Source organism: Palaemon carinicauda, chromosome 33 (assembly GCF_036898095.1).
Source record: "Palaemon carinicauda isolate YSFRI2023 chromosome 33, ASM3689809v2, whole genome shotgun sequence".
Lineage (NCBI taxonomy): Eukaryota > Metazoa > Arthropoda > Malacostraca > Decapoda > Palaemonidae > Palaemon > Palaemon carinicauda.
Genome location: NC_090757.1, coordinates 4,584,149 through 4,606,648, shown reverse-complemented (window position 1 = coordinate 4,606,648; position 22,500 = coordinate 4,584,149). Strand labels below are relative to the sequence as shown.

Here is a 22,500-nt window from a genome sequence, read left to right as displayed (position 1 = left end):
TTTCCATATTTGGTTCCGAATGCAAGCAAAAGTAAGGAGGAGGAAACTGGCATGCAACAGTGCCAACGGGATTACTGGTGTCTGGAGTGCCGCAAGTGACTTTATAATAGTCTTGCCTTCTCCATTATAATGCTCAATACTGCAATTCTTCTTAGCTCAAGGGTTAACCACTACAATGTAATTGTTCAGTGGATACTTCCCTCTTGGTAAGGATATCAGAGAGACTTTAGGTATGGTAAGCAGCTCTTCCAGGACAATCCAAAATCAAACCATTGTTCTCTAGTCTTGGGTAGTGCCACAGCCTCTATACCATGGTCTTTCACTGTCTTGAGGTAGTGTTCTCTTGCTTGAGGGTACACTCAGGCATGCTATTCTACCTGGTTCTGAATTCAAGCAAAAGTAGGAAGGAGGAAACTGACATGAAACAGTGCCAACGGGGTTACTGGTGTCTGGAGTGCCACTTATTATTATTATTTAAAGGTTTAATGGCCGCTCATGAATGGCAGAGGCAAGGGACGATGACATTGCCGTAGCAAACAGGACAATGCCCTAGAGACTGACTATATTACATATGATCACCGCCGCCCAAGGCCCCTCTTCACTCAAGCTAGGACCAGGGAGGGGCAGGCAATGGCTGCTGATGACTCGGCAGATAGACTTATAGGTTCCTCCAAACCCCCCAAACCTTAGTCCACAAGGATGGTAAGGTTGCAGACAATAATGACACTAACAAGTCTGAGCGGGACTCGAACCCCCGATTGGCAAGCATTCGTCAGAGACGTTACCAATCAGGCCACAACAACCTTATCATTATTACTACTACCACTAGCTAAGCTACAACCCTTGGTTGGAAAAGAAAATTGACCAAAGGCTCCAAGAGGGAAAGATAACCCAGTGAGAAAAGGAAATAAGGAAACTTGGTCTATATCAAACTAAATGTATTTGTTTCTATCATTATTACTACTAGCTAAGCTACAACCCTAGTTGGAAAGATGTTATAAGCCCAAGAACTCCAACAGGGAAAAATAGCTCAGTGAGGAAAGGATATAAAGAAATAAACTATATGAAAAGCAATAAAGAATGAAAATAAAATATTTCAAAAACAGTAACATCAAAACAGGTTTTTCAAATATAAACTATAAAAGGAGACGACTTATGTTAGACTGTGCAACATAAAAAAAAAAAAAAAGATTTGCTGCATGTTTGAACTTTTGGAGTTCTACCATGTGATATTTGAATCAGAAATTCAAACTTGCAACGAATTTTTTCATGTTGAACAGGCTAATTTAAGTCTCTATAGTTTATTTATGTAAGATCTATCTAAATGTTGTTAATCTTCTTAAAATATATTACTTTAATTGTTCATTACTTCTCTTCTAGTTTATAAATTTCCTTATTTTCTTTCCTCACTGGGCTATTTTCCCTGTTGGAACCCTTGGGCTTATTCTGCTTTTCCAACTAGGGTTGTAGCTCAGGCATTATTAATAATAATAATAATAATAATAATGTTCTTCAAAATTTTCAAAATTCGTTTCTTGGTGCTTTTAAAGGTTTAAAGGTCGCTCATGAATGGCAGAGGCAAGGGACAGTGACATTGCCCTAGCAATCAGGACAATGCCCTAGACGCCTGGAGACTGACCATATATTATATGATCAGAGCCCAAGCCTCCTCTCCACCCAAGCTAGGACCAGGGAGGGCCAGGCAGTGGCTACTGATGACTCAGCAGATAGACCTATAGGCTCCCCCCCCCCCACCTTAGCTCACAAGGATGGTAAGGTTGCAGACACTAATGGAACTAACGAGTCTGAGCGGGACTCGAACCCCAGGTCTGGCAAACACCAGACAGAGACGTTACCAATCAGGTATGAATTTTGTATTGTATTGTTGAAATGCTACATATCCCATCTATTTAGTGAACCTACAAACATTTTTCCATCTACTTTCTGAAAATACATATTCTATTTATTTATTGAGAATACATATTCCATGTATTTGCTGAAAATATGTATATTTATTTACTGAGAATACGTGTTCCATCTATTTACTAAAATACATATTACATATATTTTACTGAGAAAATATATTCCATCTATCTACTGATATACATTTTCCATCTTTTTGCTGAAAATACATATTCGATATATTTACTGAGAATAGATAATCCATATATTTACTGAGAATAGATATTCCATCTATTTACAGAAAATTCATATTCCATACATTAACTGAAAATATATATTCCATCTATTTACTGAGAATACATATTCCCATTTGGAAACTTACAATGTTTAATGCGCTACTTTTTCGAGCTGGTTTCTGCATTCATGTTTGCAAAGGTAACTTTTTCTTTGAGAAATTCTATTGGCTACCAATTTCCCGGACCGGATCCATATGAAATTGGGCTAAATAGCCCGGCGCTGAGTCCTGTGTGAAGCATTTAGGGTCAAGGGGTTTAAAACGATGTCAGGCAGGGCAGCCGATCAGGACTACGGTCTACCCCAAAGGCCAAAGAAAAAGTCCTTCAAAAGAAGGCAACCGTGATTACCCCCATACAAAAAATGGGAAAAAACACGTTAATAGAAGAAGAAGACTGTATGACTATGTAAATGTATACACTATTTTACGGGGATACTTTACAAACTTAAAAACTACTTTCCTTTAAGAAGTTTAAATTTCTCGCGTGATTTCTTGACTGACGTTTGAGCTAGGATATTTTCGCGAGCTCTGCCATTACTCTTCTTTGCTTTTGTAATTATACTTCGTTTTCCGATGGAGAAATATCCACTGGATCTTTTATAATGATAACCAGATGACCTAATTAGAACAGTGGGTGTACAGATGACCTAATTAGAACAGTGGGTGTACAGATGACCTAATTACAACAATGAAAGTACAGATGACATAACTGCAACAAAGCGTTCACAGGACCTAATTACAACAATAAGTGTACAGAGGACCTAATTACAACAATGAGTGTACAGATGACCTAATTACAACAATAAACGAGTGTACAGACAACCCAATTACAACAATATATAGGAGTGTACAGATGACCCAATTACAAAAATATGAGTGTACAGATGACCTAACTGCAACAATCAGTGTGCACATGACCTAATTACAACAAAATACGAGTGTACAGATAACCTAATTAGAACAATGAGTGCACATATGACCTAATTAAAACAATAAACGAGTGTACAGATAACCCAATTACAACAATTAGTGTACAGTTGACCTAATTACAACATTAAACAAGTGTACAGATGATCTAATTACAACAATAAACAAGAGTACAGATGACCTAATTGCAACAATAAACGAGTGTACAGATAACCCAACAATAAATGCATGTACAAATGACTTAATTGCAACAATAAGTGTACAGATGACCTAATAACAACAATGAGATTACAGATGACATAATTACACCAATGAGTCTACATGACCCATTTACAACAATAAACGAGTGTACAAATGACCTAACTGCAACAACGAGTATTCAGATGAATTAATTGCAACAATGCGTGTACATATGATTTAATTACAACAATGAGTGTACAGATGACCTAATTACAACAATGAGTGTACAGATGACCCAATTACAACAATGAGTGTACAGATGACCTAATTACAACAATGGGTGTACAGACGACCTATTCATAAAAAAATTGAGTGTACAGTTGACATAATCATAACAATGAGTATACAAATGACCCAATCACAACTGTAAATGAGCGTTGCATTTATACATGTCCAATAACTCATCCACTGGCTGATAATCACTTACGAATACAATACATTTAAAGGATTTAACAATAAATTCAGGAACCAACGCCGTCTTTTTAATCCTTCACAGGCTTTTTAAAGAGACCATCCTCCTCTCAACGGAGCTCATTTGGTGCCATGCGGGTTCCATTTATGTTGTTTTGAATTACATTTTTCTTGTATTACTTGTTCTATCACGCCATAAATATTGTAAACAGGTTTGACAGGAGAGAGAGAGAGAGAGAGGAGAGAGAGAGAGAGAGAGAGAGGAGAGAGGGAGGAGAGAGAGAGAGAGAGAGAGAGAGAGCGCTTTATGACACTGAAGAGAACTAGTAAGGATAGAATATGACCTCCGGTATATATGAGAGAGAGAGAGAGAGAGAGAGAGAGAGAGAGGAGAGAGAGAGAGAGAGAGAGAGAGCGAGAGCCAACTCTTATGGACACTGAAAAGAACTGACAAGGATAAAATAAGATTCGTATAAACTATGTTATTATTATTATTATTACTAGTGTACGTGTCCCGTCATAAATGACGGCTAAATATTTGGATAGATATGCATACACACGCACACCCTTCTCACCAGGGTATGGCTACTCCACCCCCCTAACTGGGGGACGGGGGAGAGCGGAGCGTGACTGAAAAGGATATATATATATATATATATATATATATATATATATATATATATATATATATATATATATATATATATATTAGCCAGACAATTGCTCTTTATCATGTAGGAGAGATTATTATCATTATTACTAACCAAGCCAAACATAGCTGGACAAGCAGCATGCTATAAGCCCAAAGGCTTCAACAAGGAAAAATATCCCCATAAAGGAAAGGAATTCTTTACAATTATTCCTCATAAGGAGAGATAGAGAACTTCAAGGCAAAAACAACCGCCAACCAACCGAATCATGTTCTTATTTCAAGGTTGGATGATAAAAAATAATTAGCTTTTTAGCGGGGTTATAAAAGAAAATTATGCTTTTCGTAAGCATTTAAGGCAGTTATGCTTTTCAGTACAGTAATGAAGGGCATTACACCCACATTACATTACATTTATGAGCTCTTGGTATCTAACAGCTAACGTTAAAATATATTTTTTTTAATTAAAAAAAATTAGCTAGAAATTTAAATTAAAATATAAAATAATAAAAAATCCTCTATTCAAACTTCAAATGTATTCAAAAACTCGTTGAAAGTTTAATAACAAACAATTCCAAAGACAAAGGACATAATTATGTGGACTTCGATAATAGCATGACGGTACCCTCTGCACTGTACTATATGCGTATGTTACGTCACTCTTCAAAAATGATGGTACATGCATAACCCGCAACGAAACATGAATGTCTATATCGATAAAAGTATATCAAAATATATAAATATAAGAAACATCTTATTTAGAAAAAGATAAAAAGACATTACCTGCATCTAATGGCATCCTGGACTATTTTCACTTATGTACATGACTATTGTTTGCACTAGTGTCCATGAAATTATTTTCGCGAATGTCCTTGTCCATTTGTACTAATGTTCATAGACTAATTTCAATAATGTCCTTGACTAATTTTCACTATATTACCTGTAATCTTTAAGGTATTTTCAACATTCCATATTGATTTCAAGAGACGTGTAGGTTGATATATGTAATTATTCTCAGAAGGGAGTTAAATGGCTGGACAGGATTACAAAAGACACTGTAAGACAGATACTCGAGTGCCATATGTGGATGAGATTATGGTGAGGGGGTAGATGGGGATGGTTTGGGCATAGCTCTTCGCAAACCCCCAAGAGAAATTAGTTCACCAAACTTTCAACTGGGCTCCACAAGGCACTAGGAGAGTTGGAAGACCTAGTCCTACATGGCCGAGGATTATGGAGCATAAAGTGGGAGATGATGAATGGATAAGTATTGATTTAATAAAAGCTCAAGATAGTGACGACTGGTGAAATCTAACCGAGGCCCATTTGCGTCAATAGGCGTCGGAGTAGATGATGATGATGATGGAAGTTAATAAAAGAATGTACAAAAATTGTAAACATTAAAAGGAACCATTCAACAGTAATACAATTTTGTATCATCTATATATAAAACATGTAGCCTTCTATGCATTCACAGGAGTCTAACGATGACGTTTGATTGCTAAACCTGATAATCATCAGTCAATCAACAAGAAGTAATTCATGTCCTGGCATCGAAAAGGAAGTTGAATATCAGTTATTATTATTATTATTATTATTATTATTATTATTATTATTATTATTATTATCATTATTATTATTATCATTCATTCCTTCATCATCTATTAGCGTGCCTTTTTCCCATTCGTATTATTATTACAAGGACTGGCCATATCTCTAGTTGGTAAAACAAGATGCTATAAGCCCAAAGGCTCCACAGGGAAAAATAGCCCAGTGAGTAAAGAAAACAAGGAAATAAGAGAACAAACAATCAAACAAAATATAAAAATATTTCAAGAACAGTAACAACATTAAATCAGATCCTTCACATATACATTATCTAGAGTTCGTGTTAATTATCATACATAACTATAAGAGTGACTAAATTAACATAACTTTTATGTTAATGATAAAAATTCAAAAATAAAAATCATAAAAACTAACACATTACTAATGGAGACAAGGTTGATCTAAGTGATTTCAAATACAAAAAAACAACTGAAAACAGAGAGAGAGAGAGAGAGAGAGAAGAGAGAGGAGAGAGAGAGAGAGAGAGAGAGGAGAGAGACCCTTTAATAATAATAATAAATCATAAAAACTAACATATTACTAATGGAGACAAGGTTGATATAGTGATTTCAAATACAAAAAAAACAACTGAAAACAGAGAGAGAGAGAGAGAGAGAGAGGTGAGGAGAGAGAGAGAGAGAGAGAGAGAGGAGAGAGAGAGAGATAAAAACTGAAAACGGGTACTCACGGTCCATGTCCTTTCGCAGCCAGAGATAAATTAAAATAATTTAAAATAATCATAAAAGGTCAAAATTAAATATAAATTCATAATGGTGGGAAGTACTTATTATAACATGACTCAAATTGCAAAAGGGTTTAAATAACATAATAATACATCACTTAAAAACTAAACCTTAAAATTAAAATGTTAAAAGTAAAGAATATAACTAATATTGTAAAATAAAAAATGGAAATATTAAAAATGAGGCAAATGGATATAAATGTGTTTTATTAGTATCAACAAGTTATGTCTTAGAAAAAGTATAGCTCAGAGAGAGAGAGAGAGAGAGAGAGAGAGAGAGAGAGAGAGAGAGAGAGAGAGAGAGAGAGAGAGGAGAGAGAGAGAGAGAGAGAGAGAGATTCTTGCAATCCTGACATCTAAGGTCATTGAAGTTGATATCGTTTATTATAAGTAAAGACTCAAAGAAAATCCAATTGAGAGAGAGAGAGAGAGAGAGAGAGAGAGAGAGAGAGAGAGAGAGAGAGAGAGAGAGAGGAGAGAGAGATATTCTTGCATCCTGACATCTATAGTCATTGACGTGATATCGTTTATCATAAGTAAAGAATCAAAGGAAATTCAATAGAGAGAGAGAGAGAGAGAGAGAGAGAGAGAGAGAGAGGAGAGAGTGAGAGAGAGAGAGAGAGAGAGAAGAGAGAGAGAGAGAGAGATTCTTATATCCTGACATCTTAAGTCATTGACGTTGATATCGTTTATTATAAGTAAAGAATCAAAAGAAATCAAATTAGAGAGAGAGAGAGAGAGAGAGAGAGAGAGATCGAGAGAGAGATGAGAGAGAGAGAGAGAGGAGAGAGAGAGAGAGAGATTTCTTATATCCTGACATCTTAAGTCATTGACGTTGATATCGTTTATTATAAGTAAAGAATCAAAAGAAATCAAATTTAGGAGAGAGAGAGAGAGAGATGAGAGAGAGAGGGATGAGAGAGAGAGGAGAGAGGAGAGAGAGAGAGAGAGAGAGAGAGAGAGAAAAAAAATTCTTGCATCCTGACATCTTAAGTCATTGACGTTGATATCGTTTATTATAAGTAAAGAATCAAAAGAAATCAAATTTAGAGAGAGAGAGAGAGGAGAGAGAGGGAGAGAGAGAGAGAGAGGAGAAGAGAGAGAGAGAGAGAGAGAGAGAGAGGAGAGAGAGAGAGAGAGAGAGTTTAAAGCTTGATTTTATTTAGAAAACTAATGCAATCAACAAAAAAAGATTAGTTAGTTGAACCACATATATCGTGTGAAGAATAACTGCATAATCACATTCTTTAAATAATTACAATAGAATTACCATTATCAAGAGTAAAAATGAATAATCTAAGGATCTTAAATAACAATTTTTATGGGAAGTCGGTGGTGTGGAAAGAATATGTCAGATTTAAGAATAGTAATAGAAGGAAGGAGTGTATTTATCCATGAATACTGATATGCATATAAAACTCTGGGCAGAATATATACACTTACTAAATACAGTATATGCATTAAACCCCATTTACCTTCCATAATAAAAATTTTATGTTTTAATTCTATCAAAAAATAATCACGCAAGTTAATTCTTAAGCGCATGATATTAAGAAAAGTAATGTAAGTGGTATTTTTTTTTTTAAATAATTTTGAAAACATGAAAAGAAAATATTGAAAATACACTGCTAAATAAATATATTTATACAAATATTCCCAATCTATCAATTAAACTGCATTAAACTGTCTTAGAATTTAATATACAAACTAAATGATTAAAAAAATAAACTTCTGTAGAAACAAAATCAAACTTCTACGCCCATAAATTGGTAAATAAACAAAAAGAACAAAACCCCTTCTACATAAATCAACTAATAAACAAACATACATCTTTTTAAAACTAATAAACAAAGCTGAAAAATGAAGTGAAGATCACACTTACTTCCATATCCTTGTGAGAAGTGGTGAGGGGAAGAGGTAGGTGGACGGGCGGGACCGGGGTGGCCGGGGCCGACCCGCCCTGAGGCCACACCGACGATATTTTGGCACCTCCACACCACGCTGCGCACACACACCGCACCAACAAAGACAACAATAACATGTGTTAGATGGCAGTCACGGTGGTATGAGAATGGATGATAGAAATTTCAAATATATTGATATTAAAGTTATTAAAATTGTGGTTATCCCCCAAAAAGACAACAATAACATGTGTTAGATGGCAGTCGTTGTAGTATGAGAAGGGATGATAGAAATTTCTAATGTAATGATATTAAATTTATTAAAATTGCGATTGCACAAACAAAGATTAAAATAACTGATATGTTAGGTGGCAGTCATTGTAGTATGAGTATGGAAGATAAAAATATCAAATATATAACATCAAATCTATTAAAATTCTGGTTACCCCCAAAAAGACAACAATAACACATGTGTTAGATGGCAGTCAAGGTGGTATGAGAATGGATGATAGAAATTTCAAATATATTGATATTAAATCTATTAAAATTGTGGTTGTCCCCAAAAAGACAACAATAACATGTGTATTAGACAGCAGTCATTGTAGTACATGGAAGATATAAATTTCAAATATATTGATATTGAATTTATTAAAATTGTGGTTGTCACACAAAGACAAAAATAACTGGTGTGTTAGATGGCAGTCATTGTAGTATTGAGTATGGATGATAGAAATTTCTAATATAATGATATTAAAGTCATTAAAATTGTGGTTGCACCAACAAAGAGTAAAATAACTGGTATGTTAGGTGGCAGTCATTGTAGTATGAGTGTGGATGATAAAAATATCAAATATATAATATTAAATCTATTAAAATTGTGGTTGCCCCAAAAAACACAATAACAACATATGTGTTAGATGGCAGTATGAATGTCAATGATAGAAATTTTAATATATTAATATTAAATTTATTTAAAATGTGGTTGTCCCAACAAAGACAACAATAACATGTATGTTAGATGGGAGTCATGGTAGTATGAATATAGATTATGGAAATTTCTAATATATTGATATACATTATGAATATATGAATTGTTATTAAATCATGATAATAAAGATAATTCTTATGATAATAAATTATATTATATTGAACTGAATGTAATTAAAGGTGATTTTTATGCCATATATGAATAACGCCAATAAACTGATTAAAATAAGATAATTAAAGTTATTCTTATGCTAATAAATAAATATTATCCATGTATTAATTGATGATATTATGATTTAATAACGCATGGTAATATATGATTAAGAACGTATGAAGTTTTATGTTCGTAACTAATGATTGTAAATTCTCTTATAAATTCATGTATACAACATTCACCTTCTATAAACAAACTTGTGATTATGTAATAAACATAAATATACATTTGTGTGTACAAACATTGTAATAAACAAAACCTTTCACATCACGACAGATTCTAATTTATAATGAATATTTCTTAACCTCATTACATATTCCTAATAATAAAAAAAAGTATTAATAATATAACCTCAATTATCATGAGTATTAAATAATTGTGTATCATAAAAAAATCATAAAATGATAATAATATAATATATAGTATTCCTTGTTCAGAGTGTAACTTATTCTATGTCGGCCAAACATCCAAAGGTATTAAAGTCAGATTGAAACAGCATAAGGTGGCCGTCTCTAGGGGTTCTCTTAATAATGCCTTATCCTCCCACTGGTTAGGGTCAAGTCACAGAATTGGATGGGCAGAGGCAAGTAAAATAATTCATGTAAATGACTATATCCAAAGGAATATTGTTGAATCCTTTTTAATCTCCTGTACCAAAGGTAGAAATTTGAATCTAAGCCCTGGTCTGTTTTCGGGTTAATCCAGTATTATCCTTTTATCTAAAATCTGACTTTTCCGGAATTATTAAGAAATTGACAGCTGTTGGATCCCCTTCTGTATAAATACGATGTCTTTGTATGTGTATTTTCATTGTAGATTCTGTTGATGTCCCTAGTGAAAGAAAGTACTAACTCCAATCAAGTCTTTTAATTTTTCCTTCCGTGGCTGTGATACATCTTATATTCATAACGTGTCAGATTTCATGATTTCTACATACAAACACACACACACACATATGTATATATATATATATATATATATATATATATATATATATATAATAATGTGTGTATGTATGTATGTATATGCATAGGGAAGGGTATGCCTGAGGCCTTTGTTCTGCAGTGGACTAGTAGCGGCTGATATATATATATATATAAATATATATATATATATATATATATATATAGTCCTAGTTACTAGTTCACTGCGGGACAAAGGCCTCAGATATGCCCTTCCCCATGCATACACATACATACATATACACACATACATATATATATATATATATATATATATATATATATATATATATATATATATATACATACATATATAATATATATAAAGTATATATATATATATATATATATATATATATATATATATATATATATATATTATCACACACACGTGTAAATTAAAATTCTGACATAAGTAAAGGCTCATAAAAAGAAGTGATCACTGGGAATTACTAACTCTTAATTCAATTATAAATAAAACATTTCAATAATGATAATGTAATTCAACATTTTGTCATCTATATAAAAGGTGGGATAAAATTTCATGTAATCAACGCAAACTTAAAAAAAAAATAAATAATAAAAATAAATCCTTCCAGTAAAACAGTTTATATTCTTATAAAAACAATTACATCGATACAATTATTTCCTATTTACTTCAACGTCCAACGTTGTCATTCAATTTGTTCTTATTCATAGTGAATGATCATTAATGATTTGCTGTAAAAGATGATAACGGGGCAATTTCCCTCTTTTGTCTTGACAAAGTGTTTGTTTTATTTGGTAATATTTTATAATGCTCCACGAAATCTCTCTCTCTCTCTCTCTCTCCTCTCCTCTCTCCTCCTCTCTCTCTCTCTCTCTCTCTCTCTCTCTCTCTCTCTCATGCATTTTGCATAACAAATTATTGTAATCAAGGGATACTTGTCCATATTCCCTTTTTGTTAAGTTCACGAAACTTTATTGTCTACAAAATTGGTTTTATTATCAACAAAATTATCTCTCTCACAAGACTTTACATTAACAAAATTCTTAATAAGCGTACGATAAGTATCCATCCTCTCTCTCTCTCTCTCTCTCTCTCTCTCTCTCTCTCTCTCTCTCTCTCTCTCTCTCTCTCTCTCTCTCTCTCTCTCTCTGTGAATTGTCACCGATTTTTCACCACGAGACAGTTAACTACCAAATTGTTTTATTATCAACAAAATCCGTTCATCCTTCTCTCTCTCTCTCTCTCTCTCTCTCTGAATTGTCACCCGATTTTTTTTTTAACTTTCATAATTATGTTGCTTCGCAAAGAAGGTGTTTTAATTTCTCGTTGTTATGGTCGCCCGATTCCTTTGTTCTCGGTGTTTGGGAGAAAGGAAGGGATTGGGGATAACTTGAGAGGAGAGAAGAGGAGAGGAGAGGAAAAAGAGGAGAGTAAAGGTGGAATGAGAGGAGAGAATAGGAGAGGAGAGGAAAAAGAGAAGAGTAAAGGTGGAATGAGTGGAAGAGAGGAAGAGAAGATAAACGTTTTACGCAAGGAATTAATACATTTTTTTCCCGTTTCCGTTTCTTTTCTCTTGAGATTGAAATTTTCAGCATGTCTGCTGATGAATTTTCAAATTGAACCATTAAAAATATTTTTTTGAAGATTATTTTCTTCCATTTTTTGTTATTTTGAAAAGTAAATCATACGCATTCTTCAAGTAGTTAATAAGCTTAACTAAACGATAATTAATGCACTTCGTTACATATAATTAATGCGCTTTGACTTTGTCTTGGATAGATGACATAAACAGGTGATGTTTCTCATAAAACGATGATCACAACGAAAGCAAAGTGATTGCGAAAAACAACTTGTTTTTACTATCATTACCATCATAATAAATAGCTACGATGCGTAGAGGTGTAATTATTGTTATATTTATCATTATTATTATATTATCATTCAAATCTATCGTCTTTTTTTAATTCCTCCCATGATCCACTAAAACAGAACTATGTCATATGCAAATCTTAAATTGAAGTACTCCCCATTCCTAATTTCTCTTATTCTAGATTCTTATAAACATCAAGGCACTCTGTGAAGAAGAATATTATTATTATTATTATTATTATTATTATTATTATTATTATTATTATCATTATTATTATTATTATTATTATTATTAACTAGGCTACAACCCTAGTTGGAAATTCAGGATGCTATAAGCCCAAGGGCTACGACAAGGAAAAATAACTCACTGAAATACGAATATAAACTAAATAAGAGGATTCACTTACATAAAAACAAGAAAAATAAGTGAGTGAAAAATTCTTTTAAAACTTCCAACATGAGCAGAGAGACATGCATAGATAGACGGCAAATGAAACTTGAGAATTTCAAAACTGCAGCAAATGTTTTTATGTTGAACAGGTTGATGTATGTCTCCTCATAATATATATTATATATATATAAATATATATATATATATATATATATATATATATATATATATATAATATATATATATCACAATCCATTTTAACGTTGACACTGATCTAAATATTTCATGTTAATTATTCATTACTCCTTACATACAGATTATTCACTTCCTTATTTCCCTTCATCATTGGGATACTTTCCCTGTTGGAGCCCTTGGGCTTATATCATCCTGCTTTTAAAAGTACGGCTGTAGCTTAGCTTGTAATAATAATAATAATAATAATAATAATAATAATAATAATAATAATAATACATTTCCTCGTGTTTTTTTTTCTGTTGGAGCACTGGGGCTTATAGCAGCATGCTTTTCCAACTAGGGTTGTAGCTTAGCTTGCAATAAATAATAACAACAACAACAACAACAACAACAACAATAATAATAATAATAATACATTTCATCGTGGGTTTTTTTTCTGTTGGAGCACTGGGGCTTATAGTATCATGCTTTTCCAACTAGGGTTGTAGCTTAGCTTGCAATAATAATAATAATAATAATTAATAATAATAATAATAATAATAATAAATAATAATTATAATATAACAATAAATAATAATAATAATAATAATAATAATAATAATAATAATAATAATAATAATCCAGAACGAAAGGAAAAGACGCAAACTTGTCAATCTGTAGCCGCAACAATAAATTTAAATTCAACAACGAAGAAAATTATTTTTCCCACAACAGGGACCTTATCTACATCTTCCCAACCAAGAGAGAGAAACCTCTTCCTTATCAAACTTCTGTCACTCTTTCGCCTTATCCTTTGCTCATCACTAATAAACTCCCCCCCCCCCCACAATTCCAACTTCTAAACACCCCTCGAGATTATAGCCCCCCCCCCCCCCCCCCCCCCATTTGAGTACCACCTGCAGGGGTGCCCATTGTGGTAGGCTAGATAACAAAGGTGATTTATTCATCTATTTATTTTAAAATGCATTACTTTTTTTTGCCTTTTACTTTACCTTGATTCCCTTTGGCTTTTTGTCCTACTTAATGTTATAACTTTCTCATGCTTAATGGATGTGTGATCTGTAGGTATGTTGCTTTATACTACATGTAATAATAATAATAATAATAGTAATAATAATAGTAATAATAATAATAATAATAATAATAATAATAATAATAAACTCATCAAACTTTATGTCGTTACCGCTTTCAAGAATAATAACAATAACAATAATAATAATAATAATAATAATAATAATAATAATAAACTTATCAACGTTCATGTCGTTACTTTTCTTTATTTGGTATCGTTCACGAATTGTCTAAATAAGAATCCCCAACATATAATAATAATAATAAAAATAATAAATTTATCTAACCATATGTCGTTAACTTCCATTATCTGTTATCCATCGCTAAACAACCCCCCCCCCCTCTCTCCACCAACCATCCCCAAGCCAGGGCCCCTGAACACCATATCCCACGAGACCCATCACCACTTATCTCCCAAGAGATAAGGAACCCAGATGACTCACTGATAACGAGGCTCCCAACAAACATGGCTGAAAAAGACGCCTGGGTACGCCCTTAACAGATATTCTTGGTATGCTGGGTATGCCGCGAGTATACCCAAGGCTACATTCTTCCCCTCTCCGAGGCCTATAAACACTTTCTTAACGCCGTACAAGATTGACTTTTTTAACATTATTTTTTTCTTCTAAGGCCTATATACATTTTTGTAATAGGTCTACATGATTCTCCTTTTCATCAAAATGGCCTAAGACTCTTTCCTTCATTTGCGGCAAGAAAATACCACAGCATCAATTATGACAGGAATTTTCAATTCATCATCATCATCATCTTCACCTCCTACGCCTACTGCCGCAAAGGTCCTCTGTTACATTTCGCCAGTCGTTTTTATCTTGAGCTTTTAAGTCAATACGTCTCCATACATCATCTATTTCATGCTTCATAGTCCTCAGCCATGTAGATGATATTTATAGTCAAGACTTCTTTTCTTCCTTTTTTCTTCAAAGGCCTATATACATTTTGGCAATGAGTTTACATGATTCTCCTTTTTTTCCTCTCATTTTCTCAGTTTTTATTTTTCTCTTCTTTTCTGTCTCGTTTTCTTTTCATCAAATGGGCCGACGACTTTTTCATACATTTCCAGCAAGAAATTACCAGCGCATCAATAATGACAGGAATTTTCATTAGTTAATATTTATAAAGTCAAGAACAGATTAAAAAAAACCAGTTAGTTTAATATAAACTTCAAAATAATAACAAATAGTAAAGGCACTTGATCTTTTATTCAAATACAGTCAAATAGAAAATAAGTGTCAAAGCAATTAATACAGGCCTATTTAAAAGTATTTTTGAGTTATAAGAACTGTTAATTTTAGGTGAAAGTGAATATCATGAACAGGTTAATTCAGTTCTAACCTCATTTTATTACATCTTCCAATCATCATATTCTTCCATACCGATGTTCAACATTATCTAACACGTCTAAAATCTAACAATCACAGGTATCACAATGTTAAATTAAAGAAATCAATTGTATCCTAAAACCGCTAATTCAGTATCACAATTAGCAACTGAAGTGCTACCCAGATAACAAATGCTATCTGGAGATGTCCGCATATTATCTAAAGAAGCCTAAGTGGCCTACCACAAAGAATCCGTTCTAACAAGAGCAAACTCAGCAAGTTTACCTTATTTCAAAGAATATCTTAGAACATTGGAAAGAGATTCTGAAACATAAAAGCTTAATACGGGATAAATTTAATATGAAAGATAAAGCATGGTAGTACGAAATAAATCTAATATGAAATATAAAGAATGGTAGATTCGTACGAAGTAAATTTAATATGAAATATAAAGGATGGTAGTTTAGTACGAAATATATTTAATGAAATATAAAGGATTATAGTTTAGTACGAAATATATTTAATATGAAACATAAAGCATGGTAGTTTAGTACAAAATATATTTAATATGAAATATAAAGGATTTTAGTTTAGTACGAAATAAATTTAATGAAATATAAAGGGTGGTAGTTTAGTACGAAATAAATTCAATGAAATATAAAGCATGGTAGTTTAGTACGAAATAAATTTAATATGAAACATAAAGCATGGTAGTTTAGTATGAAATATATTTTAATATGAAATATAATGGATTGTAGTTTAGTACGATATAAATTTAATGAAATATAAAGGATTGTAGTTTAGTACGAAATAAATTTAATGAAATATAAAGGATTGTAGTTTATCAAAATGAAATATAAAGCATAATAGTTTAGTACGAATATGAAATAAAATGCACGATAGTTTTATAAATAATTTATATCTACAACCCTTAACCCAAGGTAATAAAGAGACGAAGGCGATGAAATCCTGAAAACCACAGATATACATATACCTCCGGTGGTTCTAAGCCTCTTATCGTGATTGGCTTTACTCAAGGACACGCTGAGGTTGGATGTTGAACTTATAAGATACGGGCGTCAACTAAGTTAATATTTCCCGGTATATTAATGTCCTCTTTTTTTAAGATGTTTTTTTTTCTTTACCAAATTTGATTTAAACATCAATTGTATGGCAAAGCTGATATGAACTTCGTAGAACGTTTGATTATTATTGCTATCAAATCTTTACGTGTCGTATGACAAATAGTAATACTATCTCTCTCTCTCTCTCTCTCTCTCTCTCTCTCGTGAGTTTTAATACTCTGATCCCAATTGTAAGACCATGCTAATAACCCCCTAGAAATCTTTTCTCTCTCTCTCTCTCTCTCTCTCTCTCTCTCTCTCTCTCTCATACGAATTTTAATACGCTGATTCCAAATAAACCAGAATATTACCTTTGACTTTCTTGGCATAACGCAATTAGGGTTATAATGATATAATCAACGGTCATCTAGAAGATTTACTCGAGAGAAGAAATTTGGTGGAAGAGGATAGAAGGCAGTGGAGATGGCGCATCAGGCAACCGACCCCTTAATGTAGGAATAACAGTAGGAAAGAAGATGAAGATCTTGGAGATATACTGGAATGCATTACAAATATCTGTAATGAAAAGGTAATGATATGAAAAAAAAAATTACTATTCTACACGGTGGAGCTAGGGGGGGGGGGCCTTTGCTTCAAATAAGGAATGCGACGAAAACAGAAAAAATAAGGGAACATTAAAAGGAAAACTATAACCAGATTAAATGCAATGCAAAAATGACGGGCGATGTAGGAAATTTTCTCAATGAAAACCAACAGCATTAGAACCCCATTGTTCTCTAGTCTTGGGTAGTGCCATAGCCTCTGTACCATAGCCTTCCACTGTCTTTGGTTAGAGTTCTCTTGCTTGAGGGTATACTCGGGCACACTATTCTATCTAATTTCTCTTCCCTTTGTTTTGTTAAAGTTTATATAGTTTATATAGGAGATATCTATTTTAATGTTACTCTTAAAATATTCTATTTTCACTTTTTCCTTTCCTCACATGGCTATTTTCCCTGTTGGAGCCCCTAGGATTATAGCATCCTGCTTTTCCAACTCGGGCTATAGCTTAGCAAGTAATAACAATAATAATAACACGTTCAGATTACGGTCTGTTCAGGAGCAACTGTTTGATCCCGTCCGTCTTACTTTTTTTGTTCCATCTAATCCTTATATCATTCCTGACTTTAATGTAATATCTCTCTTAGTGCAATAGCCCGTGTCTTGCTATAAGCAAGGCGCTCTAAAATGAACAAACGAACCGCATTAGATTAAATTCCTTAAAAACAATAAGAAACTTGAAAAGACGTGACCGTTGTAAATTATACAAAGAATCGTATATCATAAACAGTAAATCCACAATTCTTTAGACAAAGATATGAGATGAAAAAAAAAATTAAACTGAAAAATATCAATTTTGATAAAAAAAGTGAGAAAAAATGACCACTTTCTGGACACCAATTTTCAGGTAGACAGCTAATAACTGAACTTGATCAAAAACTGTAAATGCTGTTTAATTACGCATATAAATAACCAGGTTTATTTTCACGCTTTCAACGTTATTGGATAGAACATTGTCAGTGGAAAAATAAAAACTAAATAAAACGACTTTCTCTCCAAGCTATTTATAAAATCAAACCAATAGGCCTACAAGGGCATACATTTTTTCAAATAATAAAAACAGAATTTCAAAACAAAATTAAAATTCAAGCTTGTCTCACTGCTATCACTGAATCAAACCAATACAAGGATTAAATTCTTTAAAAACAGTAAAAACGAACACGGTCAGACACAAATTAAAAAATCCAACAGATTTCTTTCACTGCCATCAGTAAAATCAGGGACAAAATTATAAATAAAATTGCTTTTTTTCTAGCAGCTATCTATAAAATCAATCCAATGATAATTAAAAAAAAAAAAAAAATATTCCCCTAAAAAGCATCAACAAGTAATTCATTAACACCGCCGTAAAAAAAAAAGAGAGAAGGATTCCACCAAAGTGCTTGAAATCACCCAGCTGATTCCCGATTTTCACAAGTCTTATCGTCTAAGCCATGGCTAATCTCAGATTGCAGGTTGATCGCATATCGGCCGGATTTAAAACTGTTCTGATGGACTTTTTTTCGCGTCCAATCACATTTGCAAGGGGCATCTTTTCTTTTCTTTTTTTTCTTTTTTTTTATACTCTCAGTAAATGTCTGCATGACAGATGTTTGAGATTACCTTCTCGCATGGTAAATTTGGAAATTAGTTCCGTGTTCTTTTTTTTCTCTCCATAGGATTTAACTTTTCATTAAGTAAATGGGAAATGTTATGTTGGAGGCAATTTAATCTAATATGAATGATAAATAAAACAAAAGTTAAATACTTATGTACTGTGTATGTACGCACACACATATATACATATGGAAAAAATATATATATATATGAAAAAAGACGGTTTTCATAATGTTCATAAACTACAATGTTTGAAAAGACACATTACTGAATTTCTAAAAAAATCAATTTTGTAAAAACCTTTAACAGAAAGTGAGAACGTAGTTTATTTTAGGATGGTTTGGATAAGTGGAGAGAATAAACGATGAAGGTTGATGAAAATTGTAAATAATTTGGAAAAATTTTTAGGAGGGGAGGAGGCCGAAAAGCTGGAACGAAAGGCCTTCGTCGAAGAATTGAATGTTGCAGTTTTTACAAGTCTATGCACGAATAAGCCCCACCTCCTGATGACGTTATAGCCAATCATGTTGCCTCCCACGTTAGCAGAGGTAAAAAATTTAAAGCTGTTACGGCAGGAGACAGCATGATTGGCTATGACGTCATCAGGAGGTGGGGCTTATTTTGCCCGAAATTTCTACTGTGAATTAAAAGTCGTTAATATGATAATGAATATAAACATGACTTGTGCACCAAAATATCACATTACGATATTTATAAGGAACAAAAACTACCTGGAAGAAGGTTTGACCTTTATAATAAAGCAATGGGATGCTCTTCAAAACCATGGCTTAGAATATACTGTTGGACATACACTTCCTGGCACACCGTCACTTCGCGGCGAGTTACCAAACAGCTACGATAGGGAGACGTGGCATAGGTGATGGGCGGGGCTAAATACAATAACTCTCCGTGCTGTAAGGTTATGGCTGGGTGCACTTCCTCAGAGCTAGGTGTACCAGGAATTCATGTGTCCAACTGAACCTTGCTCAAGGCTTTCACAGAAGACATCGAGTATCTAGATTTCATTTCTTAAAATATTTTATTTTCCCTTGTTTCCTTTCCTCACTGGGCTATTTTCCCTGTTGGGGCCCCTGGGCTTATAGTATCGTGATTTTCCAATTAGGGTTGTAGCTTAGCAAGTAATAATAGTAATAATAATAATAATAATAATAATAATAATAATAAACCTGGAGAAAATAATTCTCGAGACGGGAAAATGTAAGAACAATTAACAATGAGTTAATCAGTGCAATTCTAGAATATATGAGAGAAAATTTGATACAGGAAGGAGGAAATCTAAATGATATGAACATAATCCTATTCATCTTGAATTAACCTTTCAAGACGGAGCAAATTTTTGAGTAGGGAAAGTGTAAGAGATACTCACTGTCATATTTCTAAGAAAGATCAAAGGAAATTTAGTTAGGAAAAATAGAAACACTTAGACGAGAACACATTATGTACATAATTCATTTCAGTTTGAATGAAAAGAAACAAAAATAGAATTTAAAACCCACCTCGAACAGCGTAACAAAGGAGAATAAAAGAAATGATTTCATCATTAACAGCAGTTTAAATACCAGCTAAATGTATAAACAAAAGCAACGCCTAATGAATCCCATCTAACAAATAAATTTATTCAATGTTCTAAAAACTGCAACAGAAACAAACGCACGAACAAAACTCCCTTAAAAGGTTACTTAGATCATAAACATCAGACTCCTAATCAGTGAGAGAGAGAGTGAGAGAGAGAGAGAGAGAGAGAGAGAGAGAGAGAGAGAGCGGAACAAAGAGGGGGGCGTCGTGTATTATATTAGCCAAGAAAACATGAAACAATGATAATAATCATTAAACTGTTTTCATACGAATATGCATTCCCCTCTTAACAAATTCCCTGGTGACGCCACTCAAGGGTGTGATGTGAGGGGAGAGAGAGGGAGAGAGAGAGAGTGGAGAGAGATAGAAAGAGAAAAGGGAAGAGTAGAACGAGGGAGGACGAAAGGGATGAGAGACTGATGAAGATAATGAAAAGTGAAGGAGGGGAATAGTCCGAATGAGTGTGAGATATAGTCAGAGGGGAAAATAAAGAGAGAGAGAGAGAGAGAGAGAGAGAGAGAGAGAGAGAGAGAGAGAGTTTAGATAAAAAACAATTAGTAACATACCATGTTGACTTTGCTATTGTAAGAGGCTTATTCATTCAGTAGCTACATACCTCAAATAACAGATACTGATCAAAGATAATGCATTACTATAAATACACAAACACGCTATTTATAGCAGATTCGAACTAATAACCCATTGTGGACGGTCAATTCGAACCTAACAATTGCAGCGGGAGCAAAGTAGAATCGTAATTGTCAACTCGCTTCAAACCTTTAAATAAAAAAAGGTAAAAAAAAAAAGTCGCACCTGTTAATTAATCACCATCGACGTCATCAGCATCAACAATAGCGGGTGATGATGAACATCCCAGCACAGTCATCAAGCGACTGCCTGCACCGATCCAAAAGACGGATCTGATTAAAATCCCAGATCGATTCAGAGAATCGCCTGCGACGAAAACTCGGGGGCCTCTGACGACGAGTTCAGTTTGACCAGGTATAATTGGAAGCATTGGGGATGCATTAACCCTTTCAGTGCCAGTGCCGAATTCATGGAAGCTTCTCATGTAGCAAAATCTTTCAAGAACCCACAAACCCTTTTCATTGATTACCAATCTTTTTATATAAAGTTCTCATCAAGAACTTTCCATTTAATACCAATTTTTTTTTATATTTATTGGTAAGTTCTCATCAAGAACTTTCCATTGAATACCAATTTTTTTATATATTTATTGGTAAGTTCTCATCAAGAACTTTCCATTGAATACCAATTTTTTTATATATTTATTGTTAAGTTCTCATCAAGAACTTTCCATTGAATACCATTTTTTTTTATATTTATTGGTAAGTTCTCATCAAGAACTTTCCATTGAATACCAACTTTTTATAGATAATGTGATTTTAAAAGCTTTCTTTTTTCCAATTTTGACTAAGTCACCAATGGCAGTGAAAGGGTTAAGGTTAGGGGAACAATATTCAAATGATCAGGAGAAATACTATATTTCACCCCCTAGAAGAATTATTCAAGGGTCAATTTATCAATTAATTATAATGAATGGATCGCAAAAATACTGAATATTTCGTTATATGTATACCTATAATTCTCTTGGAAGACTTCCAATAAAATGGGGAAGTGTATACCGACGAATTTATCTTCAGAGATCTTTATATTACGGTAAAAATAAAAATGTAAATACGCCAATGAACTACGTATTATACATTAAAATATCTCCAAGTATACAGATACATACACACTAACATATATATACATAAACACACACACACACACACACACATATATATATATATATATATAAACTGCAAAGCCCAAACAATGGATATTCCTTGAATATCTCTTTGCTAAAACCTTAGACAAAAGTATAAAAAGAGATAAAACTTATTATCTAAGCTATTTTAACAGCTAA

The 22,500-nt window shown here is 33.1% G+C and overlaps 1 protein-coding gene across 4 annotated transcripts in view; it reads right to left on the bottom strand.

Moving 5' to 3' along the window:
• Nucleotides 1–22,500, bottom strand: part of sd (TEA domain transcription factor 1 homolog scalloped) — a 157,595-nt gene that overhangs the window by 118,077 nt on the left and 17,018 nt on the right. For all 4 annotated transcript variants that reach the window (XM_068356703.1, XM_068356704.1, XM_068356705.1 and 1 more), the window contains exon 2: nt 8,657–8,775. In XM_068356703.1, coding sequence (XP_068212804.1) covers nt 8,657–8,775 — 119 coding nt within the window. The remainder of the gene's footprint in view (nt 1–8,656; nt 8,776–22,500) is intronic.